Here is a 22,545-nt window from a genome sequence, read left to right as displayed (position 1 = left end):
GCAGCAACCTAGAGAGGCCCTGGTGAGTTTTTCACTCCTGAACTTCACATCTTGCTTGTTTGGATTTGGTTCTTAAAAACTTAGCGCAGAACAGATCCACATGATTACTCCCTACTTTGCACAGCTGTTTTGGGGAATACTACAGCATCGCTGCTTCTGAATATGAAGTTACACCCCATGTGTGTCCCTCCTGTCCACGTGCATGCACTTATGCTCCCTAAGGGCACGCTATGTATGATTCACCAGAGGCACTTACCAACTGAAGTTGGCATTTCTCCCCACTGCAGAACCACATCCTTGGTTATCCTTCCGTACGTGTTGACGTAAACTCCTTCATCCTCGTAGCAGACCAATAGCTCCATCCCATCCGTGTTTGGGAGAATGATGATTGCGTGAGGTTGGATACTGCTCTGGATCTACAACGGCAAAAGAGAGGAAGCCTTTCGTTTTAATGCCACAGAGCCTTTGCTGGGAGAAAGGGCTGGGTGATTTTTGATTTTGGCTGACAGCAGAGTGGGGATTTGCCCATTTCAGAAGTGCTAGCTCTGCTCCCCCGCAAGCTAGACATGCTACACAGTGACAACAAAGACCTGTAAACCCTTGGGGCACAAATCTTCTTGTTTTAAGGCAGACATCTAAAACCAGGAAAGATTAACTTCTCTGTAGGAGTGCCCATTTCTTTCTATGGGCAGGAAGGGAGCCTGGGGCAAGCAGCCCAGATGCAGACCTCAGAAACCTGCACTGCAGTGAATAGCTCTTAGGAAGGTGCATGACACACTGCAGGCCCACCTGACACCTCTGTGTACAATGAACAACAGTATCTAAGGCCACCTTGGCATTTGCTAACTGCTGAATCTCACCAGGGGGCTGCTGTGTCATTTTTGTACTGCCACCTTCCCTGCAGCTTCTGCCAGGCATTTGCAATGCAATCCACTTAACTGCATCCCCTGAAACAGACCTGCACAGGCAGAATCCCAATCATGGAGACATACCACAAGGAGACAACAGAGGCACAAGCCCCTAAGCCCAAGTTGCCCCATCTGTTCGGGCCCCTCCACCCAATTCACCACTGCCAGCATCTGGCAGTGATCCACAGGGACAGCCTGACATGTTGGTTATCTGAGGGGAAGAAGGGGCAGGAGAGGGCATAGGGAACCAGAAAGAAAGAAAAACCCCAACCCCAGCAGTAGCTCTTACATGTGTTGGTAGATATATATCATACACCGATCCTGAATCCACATCAACGGCATGGAAACCAGCGCAGGAGCCATAGATCACTTTTAGTCTCTGACCTTCTTCTACAGTGAGATCCACCAGCAATGGCTTATGTACCAATTCTCCAAATGACTGTGAGACAACCATGAGTGAGATTTACTTTACTGCTTAGAACCACAGTAGGTATTATGAAAACATACTCTAATGCACATAATATTATGGGTTTATTCCTCCCACACATCCCCCTGGCCCCCCATCCAGCAGACTACTGAAGCTCACATGTCTCATGCACAAGGTCAGACTACTCTGCAACCTCTTGCATCTCAATCACATAACATTGTAAGCTATTTTCTGTGGGGTTTCCTTTAGTTGGTCTGTTTGGGTTTTTAGTAAGAATTGTTTCCCCCAAAGTTCAGGGCAATTTGACACTAGTGTTCACTTAAATCTGCACAACCAACAATAACTGATTGTCTGTAAGTCAGTCTGGCAATTATACCAAGCCAGCTAACTTCATTCTTGCAGTGTTAAAAATAAAAAATAGCAATGCCAAGTACCACTTAAAGACTTGGTCTGCCCAGATGAAGATGTTTAGACTCAGTTCACTTCTCTCTGCCTCATGTTTTGTTTAGAGAGAGACAAAAGAAACAGCTGTGATATTGTGTCATTTTGATCATTAGTTTATGCTCGGTTACAATTTAGAACTTTTAGTGCACTGCCTCTAGAGCTAAAAGCCCTCCTAAATTAAAATATAATACAAAGTTTGTGGAGATTTACTGAATAACTTGTAATATGGCTATGACAGAATGACAGAACATTTCTGTAAAGGGGTAACTGCAAGTGGCTATAAGAAAATCCTACGTATGGCTGAAATATACTGTTACCTTAAAGGCCATAAATTTATGGTATGGCTTTGGTGCCCATGCATAGACTTCCACAGAACTCTTCAATGCAATTACCAAGAACTTGATTCTTTCATATTTTACTGGAATTAAACAGAACAAAAGAGAATTCAGCAGTAATTCCAAACTCATGCCAATTACTTCAGGAAAGCATAAAATGACAATATTTCTCCATACTTACATATATTTGGGTTTTGTAATACTGCATTTTAGGATTGCTAATTCTTTGTAGTTAAGTATTTTGACACATTTATGCCACCAAAAAACCCTCACTAGTAACTGAACCTGTCACCATGTTTCAAATTACCTAGTCAGTATACTCTTACTTACACTTGTTTTTTTTCCACATTAGACGGTGCTTACTCATCACGACAAGAAAATCAGTTTTCAGACAGTGACATTTCCAATAAAAGAAGGCTATGACTGTGGCAGAGTGTATTGACAGTTTCAGCCACAGCACTGGCAGTGGCATTTTGAGCTGATGGCAAAATTCCCCAGGGAAGGAGGAAAAAAGGGAACTGAAATAAAAAGTTAAGAAACAAGTCCATTTCAAAAGCAAAAGGCAGATTTTATAGCAGAGCACTTTTCTTTGTTCCTGAAGCCTGAGAGAACTCATCTGAAAACAGAACACCAAAGTCCACAGAGTTTATCAGAAATAAAGTGTCATTACACAGCTGATCCACAAATGCTCAACTGTATCTCTGCTGCCACATTCAAACAGCTGGTTAAATCAAACATCAGAAAAAGCTACTGCTCTCAGGAGGGGACTGATGAAATCTAGAAATGGCCATTCCAGAAGCGTTGCTGGATCTGCATTTTCAGCTGCCATCTGGATTTGGGAAGGAGCAGATCATGGGACTTCCAAATGTTGGGGTTTGTTAACCTATTTCTAGCACTATTTTAGGAGGAGGGGAAAAAAAAGCATTTAGATGACACTGAGAAACCTCTGGAGGTTTCTGCAACCTCTTTACCCCGAGTCTTAGGGGAATATGCCACTTTTCCAAAACAATTAATAACTCCGTGCATCTTCACCTTCTGCCCATTGTATCTCCAAACCTGATTTTAAAACATGGCAGAGGTGAAGATCTTAGACTTGTGAGAAGACAACTTTTTTAATAAATACTATTTTAATGTCTTTTAGATATCTTACTACTGTACAAGCCTGCAGTTCTTGTCTCATGGAAACAAACCTGCTACTTGCTCTCCTTCTACTCTGCAAGAAGGCAAGACTACCGAACGATAAGCATTAAAGGACTTGACACTTTTTCAACAGACAAGGAAAAGCTTCTCATCCTCCACAGCTGTACTGACTAAAAAACAGAGCTTTCGTTCAGTCTTGTCTACTTTACAAGACTTCTTGGAATTTTTTCTCAGGGAAGAGGGGGTGTCGAACAAAACCACCTTCTCTGTGAAAAAGGACCTTTGATAATCCTCATTCTTTGTGCTGGGTGCTATCTGGGAAGTCACCCAAATCTGAAGTTTCAAAAGAGCAATTTATCATTTAGAGGAGCCAAAAGTTGCCTGAAGCAACTGAGACCCATAAATACCACTTCACCCTGACGTCCAAGACCCTCGTTTCATCAGAGAGACAAGGAAGTGATCAGTGCCAGCTGCCCCAGCAGCAGCCTCCAGACCACAAGTCCAACTATTGGCAGCTCATCCTTCTTGGGAACTGCAGTGCAGCTGTCAAAGAGGCCTCTCACTACCTGAAGAAGCCTACTGTACATCTGTGGTTTAGAGGGAAGTTCAGTGCCAGGCTGCAGCCCGGGGTAACAAACCCCTCTTCATCTGGAAGAGAATGCTCTTTGTTTCAGATGCTTCCCTGCTGGAAAGCCTCCTTTCAACAGCTGCTAATGTATTGTTAACAGGCTACTTCATTATGCTGCTGACAGCCCGGGGTGGGAGACCAGAGGAGTGCATTATTAATTGTTTTCAGGGTCAAGCTCCTGGTTCAGCAGTCACTTACTGCCATCATTATTGATTACACCCCACTAGCAGGTTTTTCCAAGAGCACATGCATGACAGGAGGAGACTTGAGCTCAGCTCAATTGCTGCTGCCCCACATTGACTGACACAGCTGGAAAGGAACTGAGCTGGCTCTTAGAAGAAAACCAAATCAAAGGCAACATCCACTGCCCATTAATATGCATCATGAAAGAGAAGGAGGAGAAAGAGCTCTTGGTTCACATCCCCACCTGCAGGGCAGCAGGCTCACTGCATATTCTGCTGACTGAATGCTACATGTCTTTCACTAGTTTTGGTGGAAGTTTCTACAGTCAAATCCATTTAAATTACTTAAAACTACTCAAAAGCCACCTGCCTAATGAAAACACACTTCATCCCATAAGTGTACTGCAGTGGATCTGAGATGGCGTTAGGAAATTCTGTGAGCTACGGGGAATCAATGAATCATCTTGAAGTTAAACATATGTTTCTTTTCCCAGATGCTTCCCCAAAGCTCATGCACTAGCTGGGTTTGCTTTCTCCTCCCTCTTTTTTTCCTTTTCTCCCCTCTCCCCCTCAATATTTAAAATATACATTAAAAGAAAGACTTTTTTCACTCCATGCCAGCTTGTGACTTCATCATGGTAAAACTGTGAAAAGGGAAAACTGCTGGTAAAGAGAACAGCTGCTAGCTGACAAGAGTCCCTCTGTTACCTAAAAGGTCTAACAGAGGTGGTGAAACATTACTGCTCTCACTGCCCGTATTAGCACTCTCCTGGAAGCTGCATCCACTACAGGAAAGAGACAGATGGGGATTTGCGCCCACTCCAGTTCACAGCCCAGAATCCCACTGTGAAAACTCTTCTATATTCATTTTAACCCAATAACCTGCCATCTATGCTGGTGCTTTGCCAGAAAAGCTCACCCTGAGGGATAGGGAACACAGCTAGAAATAAAACCAAACCTTAAACCCAGCAGCTACACACACTGCAGCTCCCTTTCCAGCCAGCTTTAATCCCAACAATTTGATTACTACATTCACTACTCACCAACTTTATAGTGCACACAGCCTTCCAAGTCGCCCACCGTTGTCCAGCCCTGTTTCTTTTCTACTTCAGGGTCGTTGTGAAGGATTTTATTTCTTAACCAGGACAAATAGTAAACTCGCAACTTGTTCTTCTTACCTGGCCACAAAATGAAAAAGACTGGTTTATCTCCACAGGAAGAGAAGCACAAAACCCCCTGCCCAAGCAAACAGAAAGCCCTGAAGAGCAAACCAAACTAACACTGAAGGAGAAACTGCTGTAACCACAGAGATCTCCTTCAGTTTTTACATCCACAACAGCTTTACTCCAGACTCCACCCAAGCACACACTTTCCTTATGATCAATGTCAGAAACACATGGCAATGCCACATGAACATAAAACTACAAACTCAAGGGAACAGCTCGTCAGTTGTCTGGTTCTTAGGACCCAAAAGACTTGTATCAGAAAGGGTAAATACTCCCAAACCAAAAGCACCAGAGAGTCATGCACTGAGGTTAAAAATATATATATAGCTGAGTCAGAACGGCTCTTTTTCACACAAAACTGTAAGAGAGCAGCAGGATAGAATTTGAGGCCCGGAGTTATGTACACATCTATCAGAAGAGAATAGGATGGGTTTGAAGGGAGGAAGCAAAAGTGAAGATGAATATGGGGATGAAATGGATTTCACAAATTCTTCCCAGTTAGCAACCAGGACATTTCCATTCTGGTCAAGTTTCATTAAAATTATTCACAGTTTCCCCAGTGGAATTGTGAATTTCCTAACAGCAGCACTAAAAATTTCATCACTGAACCACTGTACACCAGTTCTGTTGTAAGGAAAAGTATACAGTATCTGAAAACGCAGTGAGAGAATTTCACGCAGCCCATGCAAACTTCACCTGCTTGCTAAAAGCTGATGCCTGCTTCATCAGCAGCCCTTCCCTTGTGCTGCAAGGGGTCTAATACTTATCAGGCTGCACACAGGAACTGCAAGAGGTGTTTCTTCTCCACAGGTGAGAGAATCTACTTGCCCAGGCTGCCCTATCTTCAAGTGACAATGCATCTGCCACAGTCATCAAAATACAGCTCACACTCCTAACTCTTAATATGAGGAGTGCTCTTTGAATGCAGAGCAAGGTTCAGGATAAACTTTATAAGTGATTCTTTAACAACTAATGGCCTACAAAGCATTTGCTGAACTAGCAAGAAGGTGGCTTTACATGCGTATACTCAAAGGTTTCACCCTCCTTTCTCCAGACGCTTTGCTGTCCAAAGCCATTACAGTGTCACAGATGAAGCTGGAGGCAACGAAGAGGGATCATCCCCGCTTTGACTAGGAGCCATTTCATAAGGCCGCATGAGGTTTCTGCACAACGAAGGGAAGGGGCCCCCAACACAAGAGGGACGTGAACCTCCTCAAGCGAGTTCAGAGGAGTGCCATAGAGATGGTCAGAGGGCTGTGAAGAAAGGCTGAGAAAATCCGGCTAGTTCATCCTGGAGAAGAGAAGGCTCCAGGAAGACCTTGTTATCAGCCTTACAGTACCTAAAACGGCCTACAGGAAATCTGGAGAGGGACTTTTTATGAGGTCATGTAGTGACAGGAAAAGGGAGAATGGTTTTAAATTGAAAGGGTAGGTTTACATTAGACACTAGGAAGGTCTTCACTATAAGGGTGGTGAGGCACTGCACAGGTTGCCCAGAGAAGCTGTGGCTGCCCCATCCCTGGCAGTGTTCAAGGCCAGGCTTGACAGGGCTTGGAGCAACCTGGTCTAGTGGAAGGTGTCCCTGCCCATGGCATGGGGGTGGAACTGGATGAGCCTTAAGGTCCCTTTCAACCCAAACCATTCTATGTAACAGGAGATGCTGTCAGGAACCCAACTTGTCAGTGGAGTAGCTCCATGCTACTGCTTCTCCAGCCATGATGAGGCAACAAGGTGAATGCGTACAGTATTTTGCAGCCCTTAGAGCCGAGAGGAAGACAGCCAACCTGTACAGCAGTCAGTGCTGGGCTGGCCAAGTGACACCGTACTTTCTACGCTGCAGAAAGCCATGAGCTGTCAGGATGGTCCACCCAGTAACCTGCCAGCCCAATCCAGCTATAAATTTTAGCTGATGTCTTTGTCTTTTAAGTTTTCACATGATGCCTATTGATGGATCAGTTCACAGCTGGCTGCTCATCTCAGCGATGGGCACACAGTGTTAGGGCATACCGCTGCAGCAGGAAATGAAGCCCAAGCATTGAGACCATCCTGCTGGGCCCAACCAGCTCCACACCGGGGTCCTGGAGCTGGTGCCGAGCCCCCACCCTGATGGCAGGAGATCCCTTAACAGAGATGGGATCCTTGGGAAAAGCAGCAGCAGGGGCAGCACATGGGGAAGCACAGATTGCAAACAGGCTGGCCCCACGGTCTCCAGTGCTACAAACCATTCCATTACAAAGATGCACAGTCTGAAAGATCTTTTTATGATTACTTGGATAGGGAAAGGCAGGACGAAAAGAGGAGCTACTTCTGAAGTCAAAAATCTGCTCACTGAGCTTAAATTTAAAGTGGAATTGGAGACCCATTTTCAATTACTGGACATGCTATTTAATTTTAAAAGCCCCTCTGTTCTCATGGCACTAAACGAAATGTGGAGTAACATTGTGCTGTCCTGTGTTTATCCCCACTACAAAAGCGACAGCAGATTTGGCAGTAAATGAGCACCTTGATTTATTGCCTGACTTCATATTTATTAAGCCATGTTTCATAAAGGAATAAAGCCCCACCAATCCTGCAGCTTTCTAAAGATTTGGTAAAAGGACTAGAGCAGGAAACAATATTCCCAGGAGCCCCACATCTGATCAAGGAAAGGTCCTCCCCTGAACATACTGGGAACAATAGCCACAAGGGCCCTTTCAGAAACACTGAAAAACAGGGAACACAGTCCAGACCAGAAGGCACTGCAGTTCTGGGCAAGGAAGAGCCCAGAGGGCTGAAGGTCAGTACAATGCATCATATGTTTTTAAAGGCATGACAAGTCCCTGTCCACTGGGAAACAAACTGTCTCTCAGATATTTCCATGGCTTTAGCTCTCTCAGTAGTTTAGTCAAACTTGAAGACTCAAAACAAACAATACACACAGGAATTTCCCAACACGTGGCTAAGTTGTTGGTTGGGTTTTTTTGGTTCACATCATGTGCACCAGGGTATTTCTCTCCAATCAGAAACATTTTCAAAACAACAACAGCGAAACACCTCACGTGTGTTCCCACTGTGTTTTAGTGTCTAGACCACAAGGAAAGTCACAAGACAGGAAATTCCTCTGCCTTTCAGCAGCCTGGCATGAAAAGAGAAGGACCAGTCAGTGATATAAAGATGGCTATGCGATAAACATGTTTATATCACTATACAGTGACATAAACAAGTTCTGCTGCTCTTAATGTTCATCTTGGGAGTAGGGGGATTAGAGCCTTCTGCTTGTAAATCTCTGCTAGCCAGTTTAAATAGCTCTCAAAAATCTGGGTGTTGTTTTTCTTTTGTTTTGTGGGATTTTTCTAGTTTTTATTTTTTTTAATCTTGGTCTAATTTTTATGGTTTTTTTGTGAAATAAGAAAATAAATCTGCTCCAGCCATCAAATGAACTTAGCAGCCAGTGATTTCTACTAGAACTGCTGGCTGCGATTCTCCCACAGTCATTATTTTGAATGCAAAGTCCCTTTTCCCATATTGAGTTTTGGTTTTTATTGTCACTGTGTTTTTTAATTATTAAGCAGGCAGATTCCAACCAGTTCTTCTAGTCTGTCATCCCCTCCTACCTTCCCAAGTGCCACCAGCAGCCAGTTGGGCAGGCAAAATCCTCAGCGAGCCACAAGTGGAGCATGTTCTGTATACATGTCGCTGCACTCTCCTCCCGCATTTTTATGGCTCTCAGCACTGTATCATTACCTGAGCAGCCAGAACTCTGTTAGCCTCTCAACGGTATGTACCAAAGAACTGATTAACTACTCTGCTTTGACCTGCAAAGTCACAGCAGCTCACTATCTCAGTACCACAAGCTTTGTTGTCAGAAAGTTTTGTAATTCACATATAAATTGGGGAAATAATTGATTTCAGGTTTTCAGAATCAAGAGTGTATATTAAAAACAATTCTGTGACAATCCCCTCAAATTCCTAGCACACTGCAGGTTCCTTGTGCCATGTGGTGACACCTTTCAAAACTTACCACCATCAGCACATCACTCCCCAAAAAACCCGTACAGCCGAGTGCACCGTAGGGAGCTGAACACCACTCCCAGATAAGCAGTAGCAGTCCTGGGACAAAGCTCAGGGGCAGCTCCATAACCAGTCTGCCATAATAGACCATTTGCAGAAACACAACTTCATTTCAGGGTTCCTAGTTTGCCTGAAGAGATGGAGCAACTCATTGCAAATAAAAAATCACCAAGGGAAGTCCAGCATGAGGGAAGCTTCCATTATGAACTGCAGTGCAGAAGCTGAAAGAAGGATATAAGGGGGAGCCTGGGCATAACAGCATCACAGTTTCACCAAGTATGCTCCCCTAGCCCTACCTCTTGATAGGCTGGGATACCTCTTTCCTGCCTTGTACTCCAGCAACCTCCCGTAAGACACAGGAGACAGGACAGAAATGAAGGTATAATACAGCCAAAGATCAGCTGACTCTTAAGGGTTAATGTAGCATGTCTCTACAGAGGAAGCAATAGTTTTGAAGGAAGAAAAGAAAATGGATGCGTCAGGGTACTCGGATTGTGGCTGACACAAATGTAAATAAACTTAAAACAACTGAACCAAGATTGGATCACAGATGCTTGTCTGCGTAAGGTATGGTTCAAACCAACAGATTTTACACAGATTGGATTATACAATATTTCTGTTTACAAGGTCTACTATAGAATAAACTGTATATCAAATGGTGCTTTACAAAAAGCTTGTATTTTAACATACAGCACTAAACATCAAAAGGACACACAGCAGGTTAGGGGGGGGTGTTTAATCCTCCTTGATTCATCCTTTCTTTTTAAAGATTTCACAGCATAACAGTAGCTGAGAATGCAGCAAGCAACAAGCCAATAAAATACACTTATTCTAGACAGAAACAAAGCCCTCTGTTGACAAAATCAGCATAGGCACAGTTCTTTGAGCCTGTAGTAGCACAATACCATTAATGCATTAAATTTTCTAGGTGTGCAGCCTTTTGCACAAGGGTTGGGAGAGCTAGAGAGCTCCTCCACTGAGGGGTTCTGAAGCCTCTGTAGCCTTTTGGGTGGCTCTGAACAGCACCACAGGGGCCACTGCGAGAAACCTCATTTACACCCTCTCCCCGTCACATGCACGCAGCATAGCAAAAGCTGGTTTCACAAACAATTCAAAACAAAAGGAAGCTAAACGGCTGAATGACACCTGGGAAGAAAGATTAACAGTACACCACATCAGGTTGCTTAATAGCAGGATAACCTTATGCAATAACAGTCTGGAGCCAAAGAGTCTGGAATCTCCAGCTTCACAGAACACATTTTTCCATCAGTGCACACAAAACAAACACAACAATCACCATCACCCTTCATCTCCCATTGCTTTACCATCTACAGTTGCACCCAGTGAGAGTAAAGCCAAATGATGCACCGATGTGCCTTCTCACACTGGTAATTTCCACATCACGTACACACTGTACTCCCCTCTCACCAACACACACACACTCACTGCACATCATTCTTATTTCCTGACTTCATGAAAGCATTTTCCCCCTTACAGATTTCAACACGCAAGATGGCTTTAAACCCAAGTGGCGAATCATGTTTTGGTTAGAAAGAGGCCAGGTTGAAAGTAATCATGACAGAGGGAAAGAATGGCATTTCTACAAAGTTCACAAAGCAGTAACTTGTAGCTCCCAAACACTGAACAAACTAATAAAGCTTGACGTTTCCACCAACCCCATGCAGGATTTTTAAAGGCCACCCCACAGGAGGAAGAATGGAGGCAAGCAGGCACAGGGTGTCGTGTAGAAAATGATTCATTTGCAGAAACAAACTATAGACTCAGAGAGGTGAAATGACGGAAAATCCACTGACTTCAATCAAGTCAGGACTTCCCCTCAACACACAGGCCGCTAAGAAAAGCTTTCTGCCATGCCATACTAGATGGGGGGAAAAAATCATGTTGAACAGTTAACCTTACCAGAAATTGTCACCAAGACATTCAGCCCTTCAAGTACATCCATTTGCTGGAATCTTCTTCGATTGATGAGAGGATAAACCTTCCCCTGACCACTTCTGTCTAGCAGCATCAGACCACTTTCAGTGCCCACTAACAAGTTCACTCCTAGAAGAAACAAAACCAAAGATCCAAGTTAGTAGGCAGATTTTCCACATATTCTGATGAACTGATGACTGGTATATCAACTGTCCTGTTTCAAGCAGGTCTAACCACCTCCGGTTGGGTCTCAGCTGCCTGCAGCCTAAAAGATCTCATGATGTAGAGGCTTTCTGTATTACCTGCCACAGTGACTACTGCCACCAAATTGCAGTATTCAAGAGAGTAACAGCTTTGTAGAGCACCAGTTCCCAAACAAAATGGCACATTAATGTTGGAGGAGGGGGTAAGGCACAAAGTGGTACCCAAGCTTATGTATTCCAAAGATGTATTAACTGTCAGTAATGGGGTTGGTAACAGGAGGCTCTTGACAAGAGCCACTTGCAAAAAAGCAGTGGTAGGAGCTTGGTCCCCACTGGAGAAACAGACTGTAGTGCAGCCCTCCTGTAAACGGACAGACCCAGGGCTGGCCCTCAGCTTCCCAAAAATCTTTTCCATCTGAATGTTATAACTAGAGGAGTTACAATAATCTTGTATTTCCACAGATTCCTCCTCAAGATAAGCAACCGCAGATGAGAAAAGTCAGTAGGCCCTTTTCTTTATACAGAGGTCCAAACATGCACTTGGACACTTTCCAAGAGTCCCCAAAACCTTAGTATTTAAAATCAATTTTATTTTATTTTTTTTTTTTTAGAAATAAATGTAGGAGTATCTACGTATGAGACTGGATTTTAAAGGTCTACTCATATATTATCACTCTTAAATTTCTTAACTATTTATTTGCAATAGTGTTTCAGTTCAGGAGCTTACAGATTGTTCAGAGACAGGTCAGATATAGGGAAGGGAAATCAAAGCAAATGCATGACTTGCTTTATTGAACTCCTGTGTGGCAATCACAATGTAAAACTTGTCATCCTTAAGCATAAGTGGCAGCCAGAAGGAGGTAATGATGGAGAAGGGGCCTGAGCTACTGGTGCTGGGGTACTCTGAAAAGCCTCTGGTTGGATAAAAAAGCAGATGTAGCCTATGGAGGGGCTGGAAACCATTAAACAGTTCAGTTTCCTTTCTCTTGCCTTTTCAGTAAGGAAACTTCAGAGGCCTCCGCTGTCCCCAGAAACCATCACACCTTTTGCTCAGATTTGCTGCTCTGCTCCTCCTCTGCCTTCTCCAGGCAGCAGAGCACATGGATGCTGGCAGCCACAGTACCTGCCTTGGGAGAGGTCCTGCCACACTCCCATGCTCTCCTTCAGCTGCTGACATCTCCTCCATCCCCCTTCCTGCCCTCCTCCTGCCTCTGCACCTTGCACTGGGTCAGTACTTGCTGGATCCCATCCCACAGCCCCAGGGGCATTTCACACCTACTGTCTTCCTTAATGGGAGGCATCGTTAAAATGGGAAGCAGCTAAAGGAAGAAGGGAGAGCAAGGCACATGCTCCGGGATCAACACAGGCTGCAGCACCACCAAACCAGCCAAAGAAGTGCCCAGCAGTTGGTCTCCTTCCTGCAGCTCCAGGACCCACTGACTAAAGCTGTAAGTGATTCAGCTTCGACATGTATGCCTACAATTCAAGGCAAGCCACATGCAAACTGTTTCCTATGGGTCCCTTCTCCTGTCTGCACATCAGGGCTCAATTGCTCTCATCTCCACCCTCATCTCTTCCTCTGCTGCCTTTGTGGTGCAGTTGTTTCTGCTTCAAGTTTGCATGTGCACCCATCCATGACCTCTTCCCTTAGCTATATGCATTTTGAGATTAAACTAATGAGGTACTATGCTGGTGGAAAGCAGTGCAAGCACTATCGTTGTTCATGGCCAGCAGAGCTCTTCTGCCACCACCCTACAATTAACCAGTTCTGGTTCTTCAAACAAATGGAAATGCTTCCTGAGAAAGTACGGGCTCTCTATGAAGGCTGGGTGTACAAATCTACTCTACTGAACCCATGACATTGACTTTCACCACTCAGAACTAGAAGAAACAGCATCACAGACCTAATGCAATCAGCAACCTGCCAGACACTACTACTTGTAAAGGCAAGGCAAAACAAAGGAAAGCAAGTCCCACTCTTTTTGAATAAGAAATATCACCATGAAATGCCTTAATTTACTTAAGGGTAAAGGAAGCTAAACCTTATCAAGAAATAAGCATGTGTACCAGCTTGCATCACCATCAGGCTGGCCTTAAATGTTCAACAAGGAAATGCTTTGTTACAGCTGTGAAACACCTCTAGGATTTTACACCTGTACTTTAAATCACTGTAACAGCCAAACACATAGATGAAAGAAATATAAAACCATTAACACAAATTGCTACTGGCAAAACAAGGCAGATCAGAGAAATTATGAGTCATCTTTACTGATCCTGTATGATTTCTCTTTGCCTTCTCCCTCTCTCAGCCTGGAAGTTTACACTGCACAAATCTTGATTTTATCAGAGAATTATTCATATGAATGCAGGCAGAAATAGCACTGGGCTAAAAATTCTTACCAGTAAATTCTGGAAATAAAGAAAGCAGCAGATAGGAAGATAAGGTGTTGGGAAAGCCAACATGGTTTAACTGACATGGTTTTGCAGGCAAGACGGACAGGGCAACAGTGCTGTTCTGAGAAACAAGAAATACTGGAAATAACCCCAAAAGACAACTACAGCCTTAGAAAGAACTGTGAAAATGCAGACAAGAGCAGTGCAGTGTGTGACCTATGCAATCATTGTGTGACTCAGGGGAATGGCCAACCCTTTTCTTCATAGTTTTTAAGACGACACCCATGTGCATTTACAGTCTATTAAGTTTAGGTATACTAGATAAATATGTATGTAATATATGCAGCATGTATGTAATATACATTAACATCTAGATAATGAAAAACAGATCAAGTGGCCCCATGGGTTCTGGCCAAGAAAGAAATGACACAGCAGAGAAAGCCTTTTGCTGGGTGTTGCAGCAGTGATTCCACACTGTAGCAGGCAACAAGCTCTACTCCAAGACTTTCACCCATGTAGGATCCTAACTGTCTGACACTGACATAAATTATCCCTTGTGACAAGAAGGCCAGACACACTTGGTCAGCTGACACCCCATGCCCAGCTTCTCTCTGCACTAACCACTCTTTTAACGAAACCAAGCCAAAGCCTCACACTGGAAAATTACACTCTTACCCTTCTCTCTTCCTGCTTCCTTCCTACATAAACTGATGACTGAGATGGAAAGTTATCTTACAAAACACCTTAATAAAGCTCTGCAACAATACTTAGCAAGAGGCTCAAGAAGATGATTATTTTTCAAAAGAAATACCCATGTGTACCAGGTGCACAATGCAAAGATGACTACAAGCTCCTAAAAGCTGCAAGAGATGTACTAGGAGGGGTTAGAGAGAGCTGAAAAGGACATCACGATCAGCTGAATGAAGTCTAAATTGTGCCATCAGAAGTGTATATCCAGCAGCAGGAAATTATATCAAAGCAGAAGCAACATACTGTGAAAAACATAGTAATAAACAGCTCCTGCAACAAAAAGAGGCGAACAAGCATTGAATAAACGCAGAGAAACAGCTAAGGTTTCAGAGATGCATTCTCAAAGCCTGTAAGCTCATACGGGCAAGTCTGCACTTCAGAACTGCAGGAGGCAAGGGAGGAAGAGGATTACATTACCCCATAAGGCAGCACACAGTATCTCAGAATTGAATCTCTTCTTGTATTTGCGAATCTCTGGGGTATCACTCTGTGGCCGTGTATTCGTGGGATTCACATTGACAACTGATCCTTTCCGCGTAGGGTCCTGCCTTATTGCCTCTGATCTCATTGCTTCACTAGAAAATCCTACTGGAAAAAAAGAAAAGTAAAACACATGTAATATCCCTCAAGTGCTAAATTTTGGCTATATATTCTTTACACCATACTACCCAAATCAGTAACTGAGAATACTGAGCAAGTCTTTCTTTTTGTAAGAAATGTAAATGGAAAAAGAAATAAAATTATGCACTCCATTGCAAATAAAATAAAAAGCATGATGGTAACATTCGTAGTATGTTAAAGAGCCACTGAAGTCACTGAACCTTTTTTCAGTTGTCATCTCCCGCTACTTTACTTACCCACAGAAGTCACAGTTGTCCCACTAGATGGAGAAATCTGTAGTAATCTGGGGTCTATAAAAGGTGTAAAGGAGGAGGAAGATTTGTGTTTCTGGAGTGTGTTACTAGCGGACTGAGTCTGCAATGTAAATTTCAACTTTATTAATATTAATGACAATAAAAAGCACGGATAACAACAACCAACATATTTAAGTCTCTACAGAATTATGCTACAGAGCCTCCCCAAGCTTTTATACTCCCTTTATATATACACAAAGCACTGCAGGCACCACACCTGAACTAGACACATATGCACACTGCACATGTTACAGCAAAATGTAATTAGCTAAATCGTCATCCCTATCACCTCAGCTGATAGTGAAGATTTATAGGACTGGCCCCTACAATCAGGCAGAAAGCGAGGGAATGCCTACTTTTTAAAAAATCTGCTTAAATGTATGTATACTATCTGATCTGCAAGCTGTCCACTACCTATGTATGACTTCTGAATTTATGAAGCATCTCCTAAAGCGAGCTAGTTTAATAAATTATGAAGTTTGATCTCTTGGCTTGTGCAACAAAATTAGAACCATCTGGGATCAAGCGTTCACTTCTATGATGGGGTATGTTTCCTTCAATGTCCACTACTGCTCTTTCTCCCTATTTTGTTTAACCTGAGCCTCTTGCCAGAAAGCTGCAGCAGGTTCTTCCACCTTTATCTGACAAAGCAACATATTAAACCTGTATCGAACAAAGGGGCTCATTAGTGTGGAAGGTGTAGCAAACGGTGACATGAAGCTATGAATATGTAGTGGATAAAATCACTGGTGCTTGCTGAGTTATGTGGTCTAAACATGAAAAAACATAAAGAAAGGAAGAAGACGAGTGAAACAATGGACTGTTAAAAGTGGAAATGGAACAACTTAAAAACCCTTGCCAGTTTAGTATTAAAGTGACAACATTGCATACTGAAGCAGAATGGGACAAGTGAAAAAAAATAAATATATATATATATGTAAAGGGCGTGCATGTGGGTAAGGTATACCAAGCAGCACTGAGATTTTGCTCAGCTTTATGCGAACACAGAGGCATTTCTTTATCATCAACTGATCTTCAGCCTCTACCTTTCTAAGCCTCTACTCTGCAGAAAAAATAGCAATAGGTCTTAGGAGTGTATCACTCCCCTGCACAGCTCAATATAAAAAGACTCCTTTGCCACCAGCCACTGCCACAGCCTCCACTTCCCAAGCTGAGTTAACTGAACCCTGCTTATTTATTGCTTAGATCAAAGTAATGAGCAGTCATATCTCTGGATCAATCAACTGATCTCTATAACCTACAAGAGCGTGCTTTTAGAAAGATCAAAGACCAGTGAAGCATAGCTGAAAATTAATATTATGCTAACCAAATTTCCAGGAGGAAATCCTCCCACCCACCCTACTGCTATGTGGTTCAGAAGCCTTTTTGATCCTGCGGTGAACACGTGCATTGCCATCAGTCTACCCAGCTCACTGCAACCTTCCTTCACCATAGCACTTGCACGCACAGGTGGCAGTACACCTCTACTCTTAAGAAGCAGCGGCTTACTTTCACCAAGTTTTGCTTCCCCTGTACCACCACTACTTGCACACAGAAAGAAGTTCTCCCCAAAAGCCAAGCTGGCCACCCAGCTGCAAGTGGAACCACCATGCTAGGGTTGGTAAGGGGCAAATAATGCCCATCATTCACGTGTGTGCATCTCCTCTGCTGAAGGGGTTACACACATGTGAAGGACCAGGCTTGCCCACCAGCAGTTGGTAAGGGAAGGCATCAGCCCAGGATCAGCCCAGGACAGCAAGAGGGAGCTTCCCCTGCAGCAAAGCCTTGCTTCTCCACCTGGACGCAAGCAGCGCTGGTGGAGAACAGTCATTTTTACACAGCTGCTTTTCAGAGTACACATATACTTGGAAAAAAACCAAAGATTCTCCCCGGTTCATTATTCCAAAACAACAATACCCCAGGCTTTTACAACCCTCCTGGGTAGTAACCTGATTTGTTCACCCAGCCCATGTGGCAAGCTTTAAAGAGCAAAATTCCTCCACAGCCGCTTCCTCTCCCAAAGGGTGAGTTTCCACAAGCAGCTCCTCATACGTGCAGAGTTACCAGCTCAAACCTTCACTCATAAAGCCAAAATTAACCGCTAAATTTTAAGAGGCACACTGCTTGCAATTAGCCTGCTCCCAGAATAAAACAGAATTAAAAATATAATAGTATTGGCTTGGAAATGCAGTAGTCAAGTTTAGTTTAAAATGAACACCATGCAATTAATGACTGACTAAGAGGAAGCAAAAATAGTAAACTGGCAAGTTTGGCGTGAGACTGCTCTAGAGTTAAGGGCTTCTTACACAGAACTGAAATGTGTTATTTGGGGGGGTGGGAACAAAGGTGACAGGAAAAAAAAAGCAGGGGAGATTGGCTGGAGCTCCTTTGCAAACTAGCTACTAGGCAATGCTGCTATAACCCTACGAAAGCAGCCAGCTGTGGTGTAAGACATACCTCATTAGTAGTTAGCTTGTCCTGGGGTGTCTGTGGGGACATGGTGGGTGTCGGCTGGCTGGAGGATGGGGAGGAGGAGGTGGAGGAAGTGGAGGAGGAATGGCTTTGCTGTAAGAGATCTGGCAAGAGGTGAATGCGACCGGCAAAGCCATTGCTCTCATGATGGCTGGCACGCTTTTTGTCAACTGTACTCTGTAGAAAAAACAGGCACACTTGTCTTGCTCAAGTGCTGCTTAAAGGTCTATAGCCCTAACAATCTCTCTCCTTCTCTCCCTTACTTTCTACCTTTTCACTTTTTTTTTAATTTTTTTTTTAAATTAGCTGATAATCTATGCCTTGATGCCTGGCTGGAAAGGGGAAGTGGGCAGAGCTAGTAGAATTCGGCAAATTCCCACCTCTTCTGGCAGGCAAAAGCTTAGTTCATGTGGCTGACTTGCACAGCCAGCTCCACTAATTAACAGGAGAGTAACTGTGCTGGAAAGTCCTCCACCACAACACGGACAAGCACATTTTTGGGGGTGGAGGGAGGTTTTCTTTCCTTGTTGCTTTGTTAAAAACTAACTTAAATCCTATACAGATACGAGCTTGGACTGTCTGGTAAACACTTTCAGCTAACTATTTAAAACAATAAGCATGAAATCTTAATTTTCAAACCAGAGGGTTCAATTAGGAAATTGGCATTCAGTTGCGAAATTCAGGAATGCGATTACTGAGGAAACTCCTATAAGCTGGCACGCTCATTAACACACGAGCTCATTTGAAAGCAGGGAATCATTATCTTTCAGAGGCACAAGAATGCAGTATTTTCAGAATCAAAGGCAACAACACAGCACTCTAGCTCTGTCCATGTTCTCTGCCTTGCCACCTACTTTGCTTCTCCATTCCCCCACAGTAACTGCTGCATGAATTTGTATGTATGTGTGTCTGTGTATGTTATCTAGGTGGTCTGTATGCCCTCAGCTACAGGTTCAGAACTATTTAAAGAATTCCTGAATGCTCCCCCCAGCCTCCTCCCAGCCCCACTCCTGAGAGCTATGCTTGGTTCTATGGTAAACCAAACTAAGTTCTTGCTCCAGGTACTTGCTCCAAACACCTGCAGCTTTTCTACCCTTCTCTCCCACAGACTTTGAGGTATTCTGCATGGTGCTGCCATGGTGTCACTGGAAAGCATGCAAAACAGAAGCAAGGGGTGAAGGGCTACTCTCCTCTTTGCATGCATCAAACATCTTGCTCATCTGGAATTCACTACAGCTGTGTCTTGATAATACGAACAACAAATATAATGTAGAAACAGCATGGGTGAATGAGCGAGTGGGTTAATGAGCACAGAAAAAGTGCAGAACTGCACAGGGAAGGAAAAGCCATACCTGTCGGACAATTAAGGTGCCCTCCTTAGAAGGAGTCAAGGCAGGTTCACTCTCCACATCGTCATGGACGATCATGGTTTTCACTGACTCTGTTTCACCATTGCTCAAGTTCAACGTTGACCTATTTGCCAGACAAGAAATAACTTGAGTGATATTAAGAGCACTCATTCCCTAGCTTTCGCTGCCCCACACCAAGGCACACTCAAAGCTAATTTATACTGTGCTCAGAGTGGAGTATTTACATAACATGCCTAGGAAAGCTTCTCTATTTAAAAGGGAAAGGAGTCAGGAGTTTGTTAAACACCACTTCTTGCTTTATAACAAAGGGAGAAAGAGGGAAAGGCATAATATATAGAAGCCTACTTTTTGAAAAGATTACCCTCAAGTTTGAAAATGTGAACATACTACTATGTCTTGCTCATAGGTTGTTCTAAGCTGAAGGAACTAACATACAAGTCAAAATACAAAACATCTTTTTCCTTCAACCCCCTAAGAGGGAAAACAGAACACTGTTAGAAGAACTAACACTGCTCGGACATCATCTGGTCCAGAAGTGGATTCATCTGCTCCTTCTTGTTCCATATCATCATCTTCCTCATCCGTTGTCCCTGACTCCTCACTTGAGGATGAATAATCCGTTACTTTATGTGGAGGTCGCACATCCTCTACCGCTCGCAATTCCTTTGCCAATGCAGTTAAATCCTGATAGGAGAGGAAGGAAAAAACTGATGTTGCAAGGAAGAGTTTGCAAGACAAACCCACAGAATCAGTGCCCAATTTGCTCACTTGTTCACTGCTGAACATTGCTCATTTCCATAGCCCTAGCAGTATTGTTTCTTTTGATTTACTCATTCTTGATAGTGAGTTACTAAAGCTCACTTTCTGATGAATTAAAGCACCAAGAAAGTCAACCTAAGGAAAGTCAACCTAAGGAGGCCTTGCCATATTACAGAAAAATGTATACTCTAAATCCCAGCTATCCTGATTATGACTTCAGTTTAACCCATGATACCATCTGAAGGGCATATACAAGCACCTAGACCCATTCTCACCCAGTGGTTGACTGTCACAGTTAATTTCCCTAAACTCTGCAGGTTAATAGCAATGACCATAAAAAATCCAGGCAGCAAGTTAGCAGAAAGATCCTAAGACTTACTGAGCCACCCAAGGCACAGTCACAGAGATCTGATCTCCTTGAAACCTTTTGATCCATTTCCAGTTGCATGGATCCACACTAAGGAGTTCACCTGAGAAATCAGGTTCATTAGCACCCGCTCAGTTACACACAGGTGTCAGTACAAGACATAAGCTGCTCTGACGTCTGCTGCTTGGAGTGTGGGTAAACCAAGTTTACAGTCAGTGCAGTCTGCTCTCAGTTGTGTAGCGATGCTTTACTTAGTTGAATACAAATTCAGCCAATACTTCACACCTTGTACTATCTGAAGTGAAGGACCAAGCTCTATGTTTCTCTAAGAAAGCAGCTTTAACTGAGAGATTTGGATGCTAGTGCAGTATCATAATGTCAAGAGCAAAAAAGTTTTAAGGAAAGTTGGAAATACCGTGATCCCCCAGATACAACGACATCAAGCTGTAATCAAACTGTAACAGCAGCCAGATAAAGAAAATATCAGAAATCTTTCACAGAAAATAACACCAGTTTAAGGTCTTACCACTTCTCCCTGCACCATTCAGCCCAGCATTGGCACATTCAGGTCAAAAGCACCATCATTGGTCCAGCCCCGGGAAGGAAGCACAGGATTGAAAGAGAGAAAGGAAAAGATTAGGAAGGAAGAAGACTAGAGAGCAGAAATCAATTTCAGAAGCAGAGCAAATTCTAATGTTTCAAGTACTGTGATGTGTGGAGGCAATGGCAGAGCCCAGGACATGCTGCTAGGACTGCAAGACAGAAACTTCAACTCCAGCTGAAGTTCACCCCCAATGGCACATGAATGTAAGTTCACGCTGTACATTTTGCGGGCCTACCTCAAAGAGAGGGGAGACAAGGGAAAATGGATGCAACTTACAGCAGGCTTGATAGGTCTGAAGACTTCCTTTTTCTCTTCAGGCTTTTTAGGTGCGCTTTCATGACGCTGCGATGGAGAACCCTCTGATTTGGACGATGCTGCATGTGGCAAGGCCCCAGAACGAACACAGAACAAAACAGATTAAGCAGGTAGCTAAAGTATATTTTCTTACTTCACTTTGTAGTGGGAAGAGAGATGAGAAAGTTATCAGGCTGTGCCTGACAGGAAGACCTAAGTTTCACTGGTTCACTACTACATTGTCCCTGAAGGACTACACAAAAAGCCATCATAAGCTGTGATCTGTATAGGTGCAGCTGGCCTATGATTGAAGCCGAAGTAAACTGTCGCACAGTTGTAGATCAAAGAGAGTAACTGGAGTGTAGCCACAAGCTGGAGAACCTGCACCAGCATCCAACATAACCCAGCTGAGACATGTCCATAGCAGTCTGCACCCCATCAGCCACCACCAAGATGACCAGCAACAAACATCATGTGCCCCTGCACACATGGAAGGGAGCTGTGAGAGCATGGAGATTGTGCTGTTTGCATACAGGAAAATGCAGCAGTGACTGGATGTGAATCAAAACACAATGAAATATTTCCACAATGACTTCTGCGCCTACCATCTTCCCCAAGTAAGGACATACTGTCAAGGAGGGGTAACGGAAGGTAGCCCAACTTTGGTACTGCATGCTCAAAGGTCTTTTCCAACAAGGATTTTCAACCTTCATTATTGACTGTTTCACAGCTTCACAAATTTAGAAACACAGTGTTATGGAGGGTGAGGAAAGGACTTACATCTCATCCGGAACCGCTCTCCAGACCCACTCTGAGAGCCAGGGTGGGAGCCAGGCTGTGAGCCTGAGTTGCTTGAACCTGAAGAACTGCCACTGCCTGGCCTTGGTACAAGCTTCTCCACCCTTTCCCACAGCAGACGAGGCTCTATATTGCTGTTATCATGGAAGGAAAGACACACATTTCAGTTTCAGATTCCCATTCCTAAACTCAAATATCTGTCTTCCCCAGTGTTTTTATCTGAAAGAGCACTTAATGCTAATAACTTATCTGAAAGAGCACTTAATGCTGAGCTGAGAGCATCAGTAATGCTTCACAATCCAGGCAGCGGCTTCCTTTGAAATACTTACCCTTTTTTTAGGATAT

The 22,545-nt window shown here is 43.6% G+C and overlaps 1 protein-coding gene across 8 annotated transcripts in view; it reads right to left on the bottom strand.

Moving 5' to 3' along the window:
• MAP4K4 (mitogen-activated protein kinase kinase kinase kinase 4) overlaps positions 1 to 22,545 on the bottom strand; it is a 164,959-nt gene that overhangs the window by 6,164 nt on the left and 136,250 nt on the right. For 4 of the 8 annotated variants that reach the window (XM_065677712.1, XM_065677714.1, XM_065677715.1 and 1 more), the window contains 12 exons: positions 22,183 to 22,334; positions 21,385 to 21,482; positions 19,887 to 20,062; positions 19,361 to 19,481; positions 17,994 to 18,185; positions 15,480 to 15,597; positions 15,040 to 15,210; positions 11,261 to 11,404; positions 5,108 to 5,242; positions 2,097 to 2,197; positions 1,198 to 1,347; positions 257 to 416 (listed from right to left, as the gene is read on the bottom strand). In XM_065677712.1, the coding sequence (XP_065533784.1) occupies positions 257 to 416; positions 1,198 to 1,347; positions 2,097 to 2,197; positions 5,108 to 5,242; positions 11,261 to 11,404; positions 15,040 to 15,210; positions 15,480 to 15,597; positions 17,994 to 18,185; positions 19,361 to 19,481; positions 19,887 to 20,062; positions 21,385 to 21,482; positions 22,183 to 22,334 (1,718 nt within the window). The remainder of the gene's footprint in view (positions 1 to 256; positions 417 to 1,197; positions 1,348 to 2,096; positions 2,198 to 5,107; positions 5,243 to 11,260; positions 11,405 to 15,039; positions 15,211 to 15,479; positions 15,598 to 17,993; positions 18,186 to 19,360; positions 19,482 to 19,886; positions 20,063 to 21,384; positions 21,483 to 22,182; positions 22,335 to 22,545) is intronic. The other 4 variants (XM_065677716.1, XM_065677719.1, XM_065677718.1 and 1 more) reach the window with 2 other exon arrangements.

The sequence above is a fragment of the Lathamus discolor genome, chromosome 4 (genome assembly GCF_037157495.1).
Source record: "Lathamus discolor isolate bLatDis1 chromosome 4, bLatDis1.hap1, whole genome shotgun sequence".
In the NCBI taxonomy this organism is placed as follows: Eukaryota; Metazoa; Chordata; class Aves; order Psittaciformes; family Psittacidae; genus Lathamus; species Lathamus discolor.
This window is presented reverse-complemented; position numbering and strand designations above follow the sequence as displayed.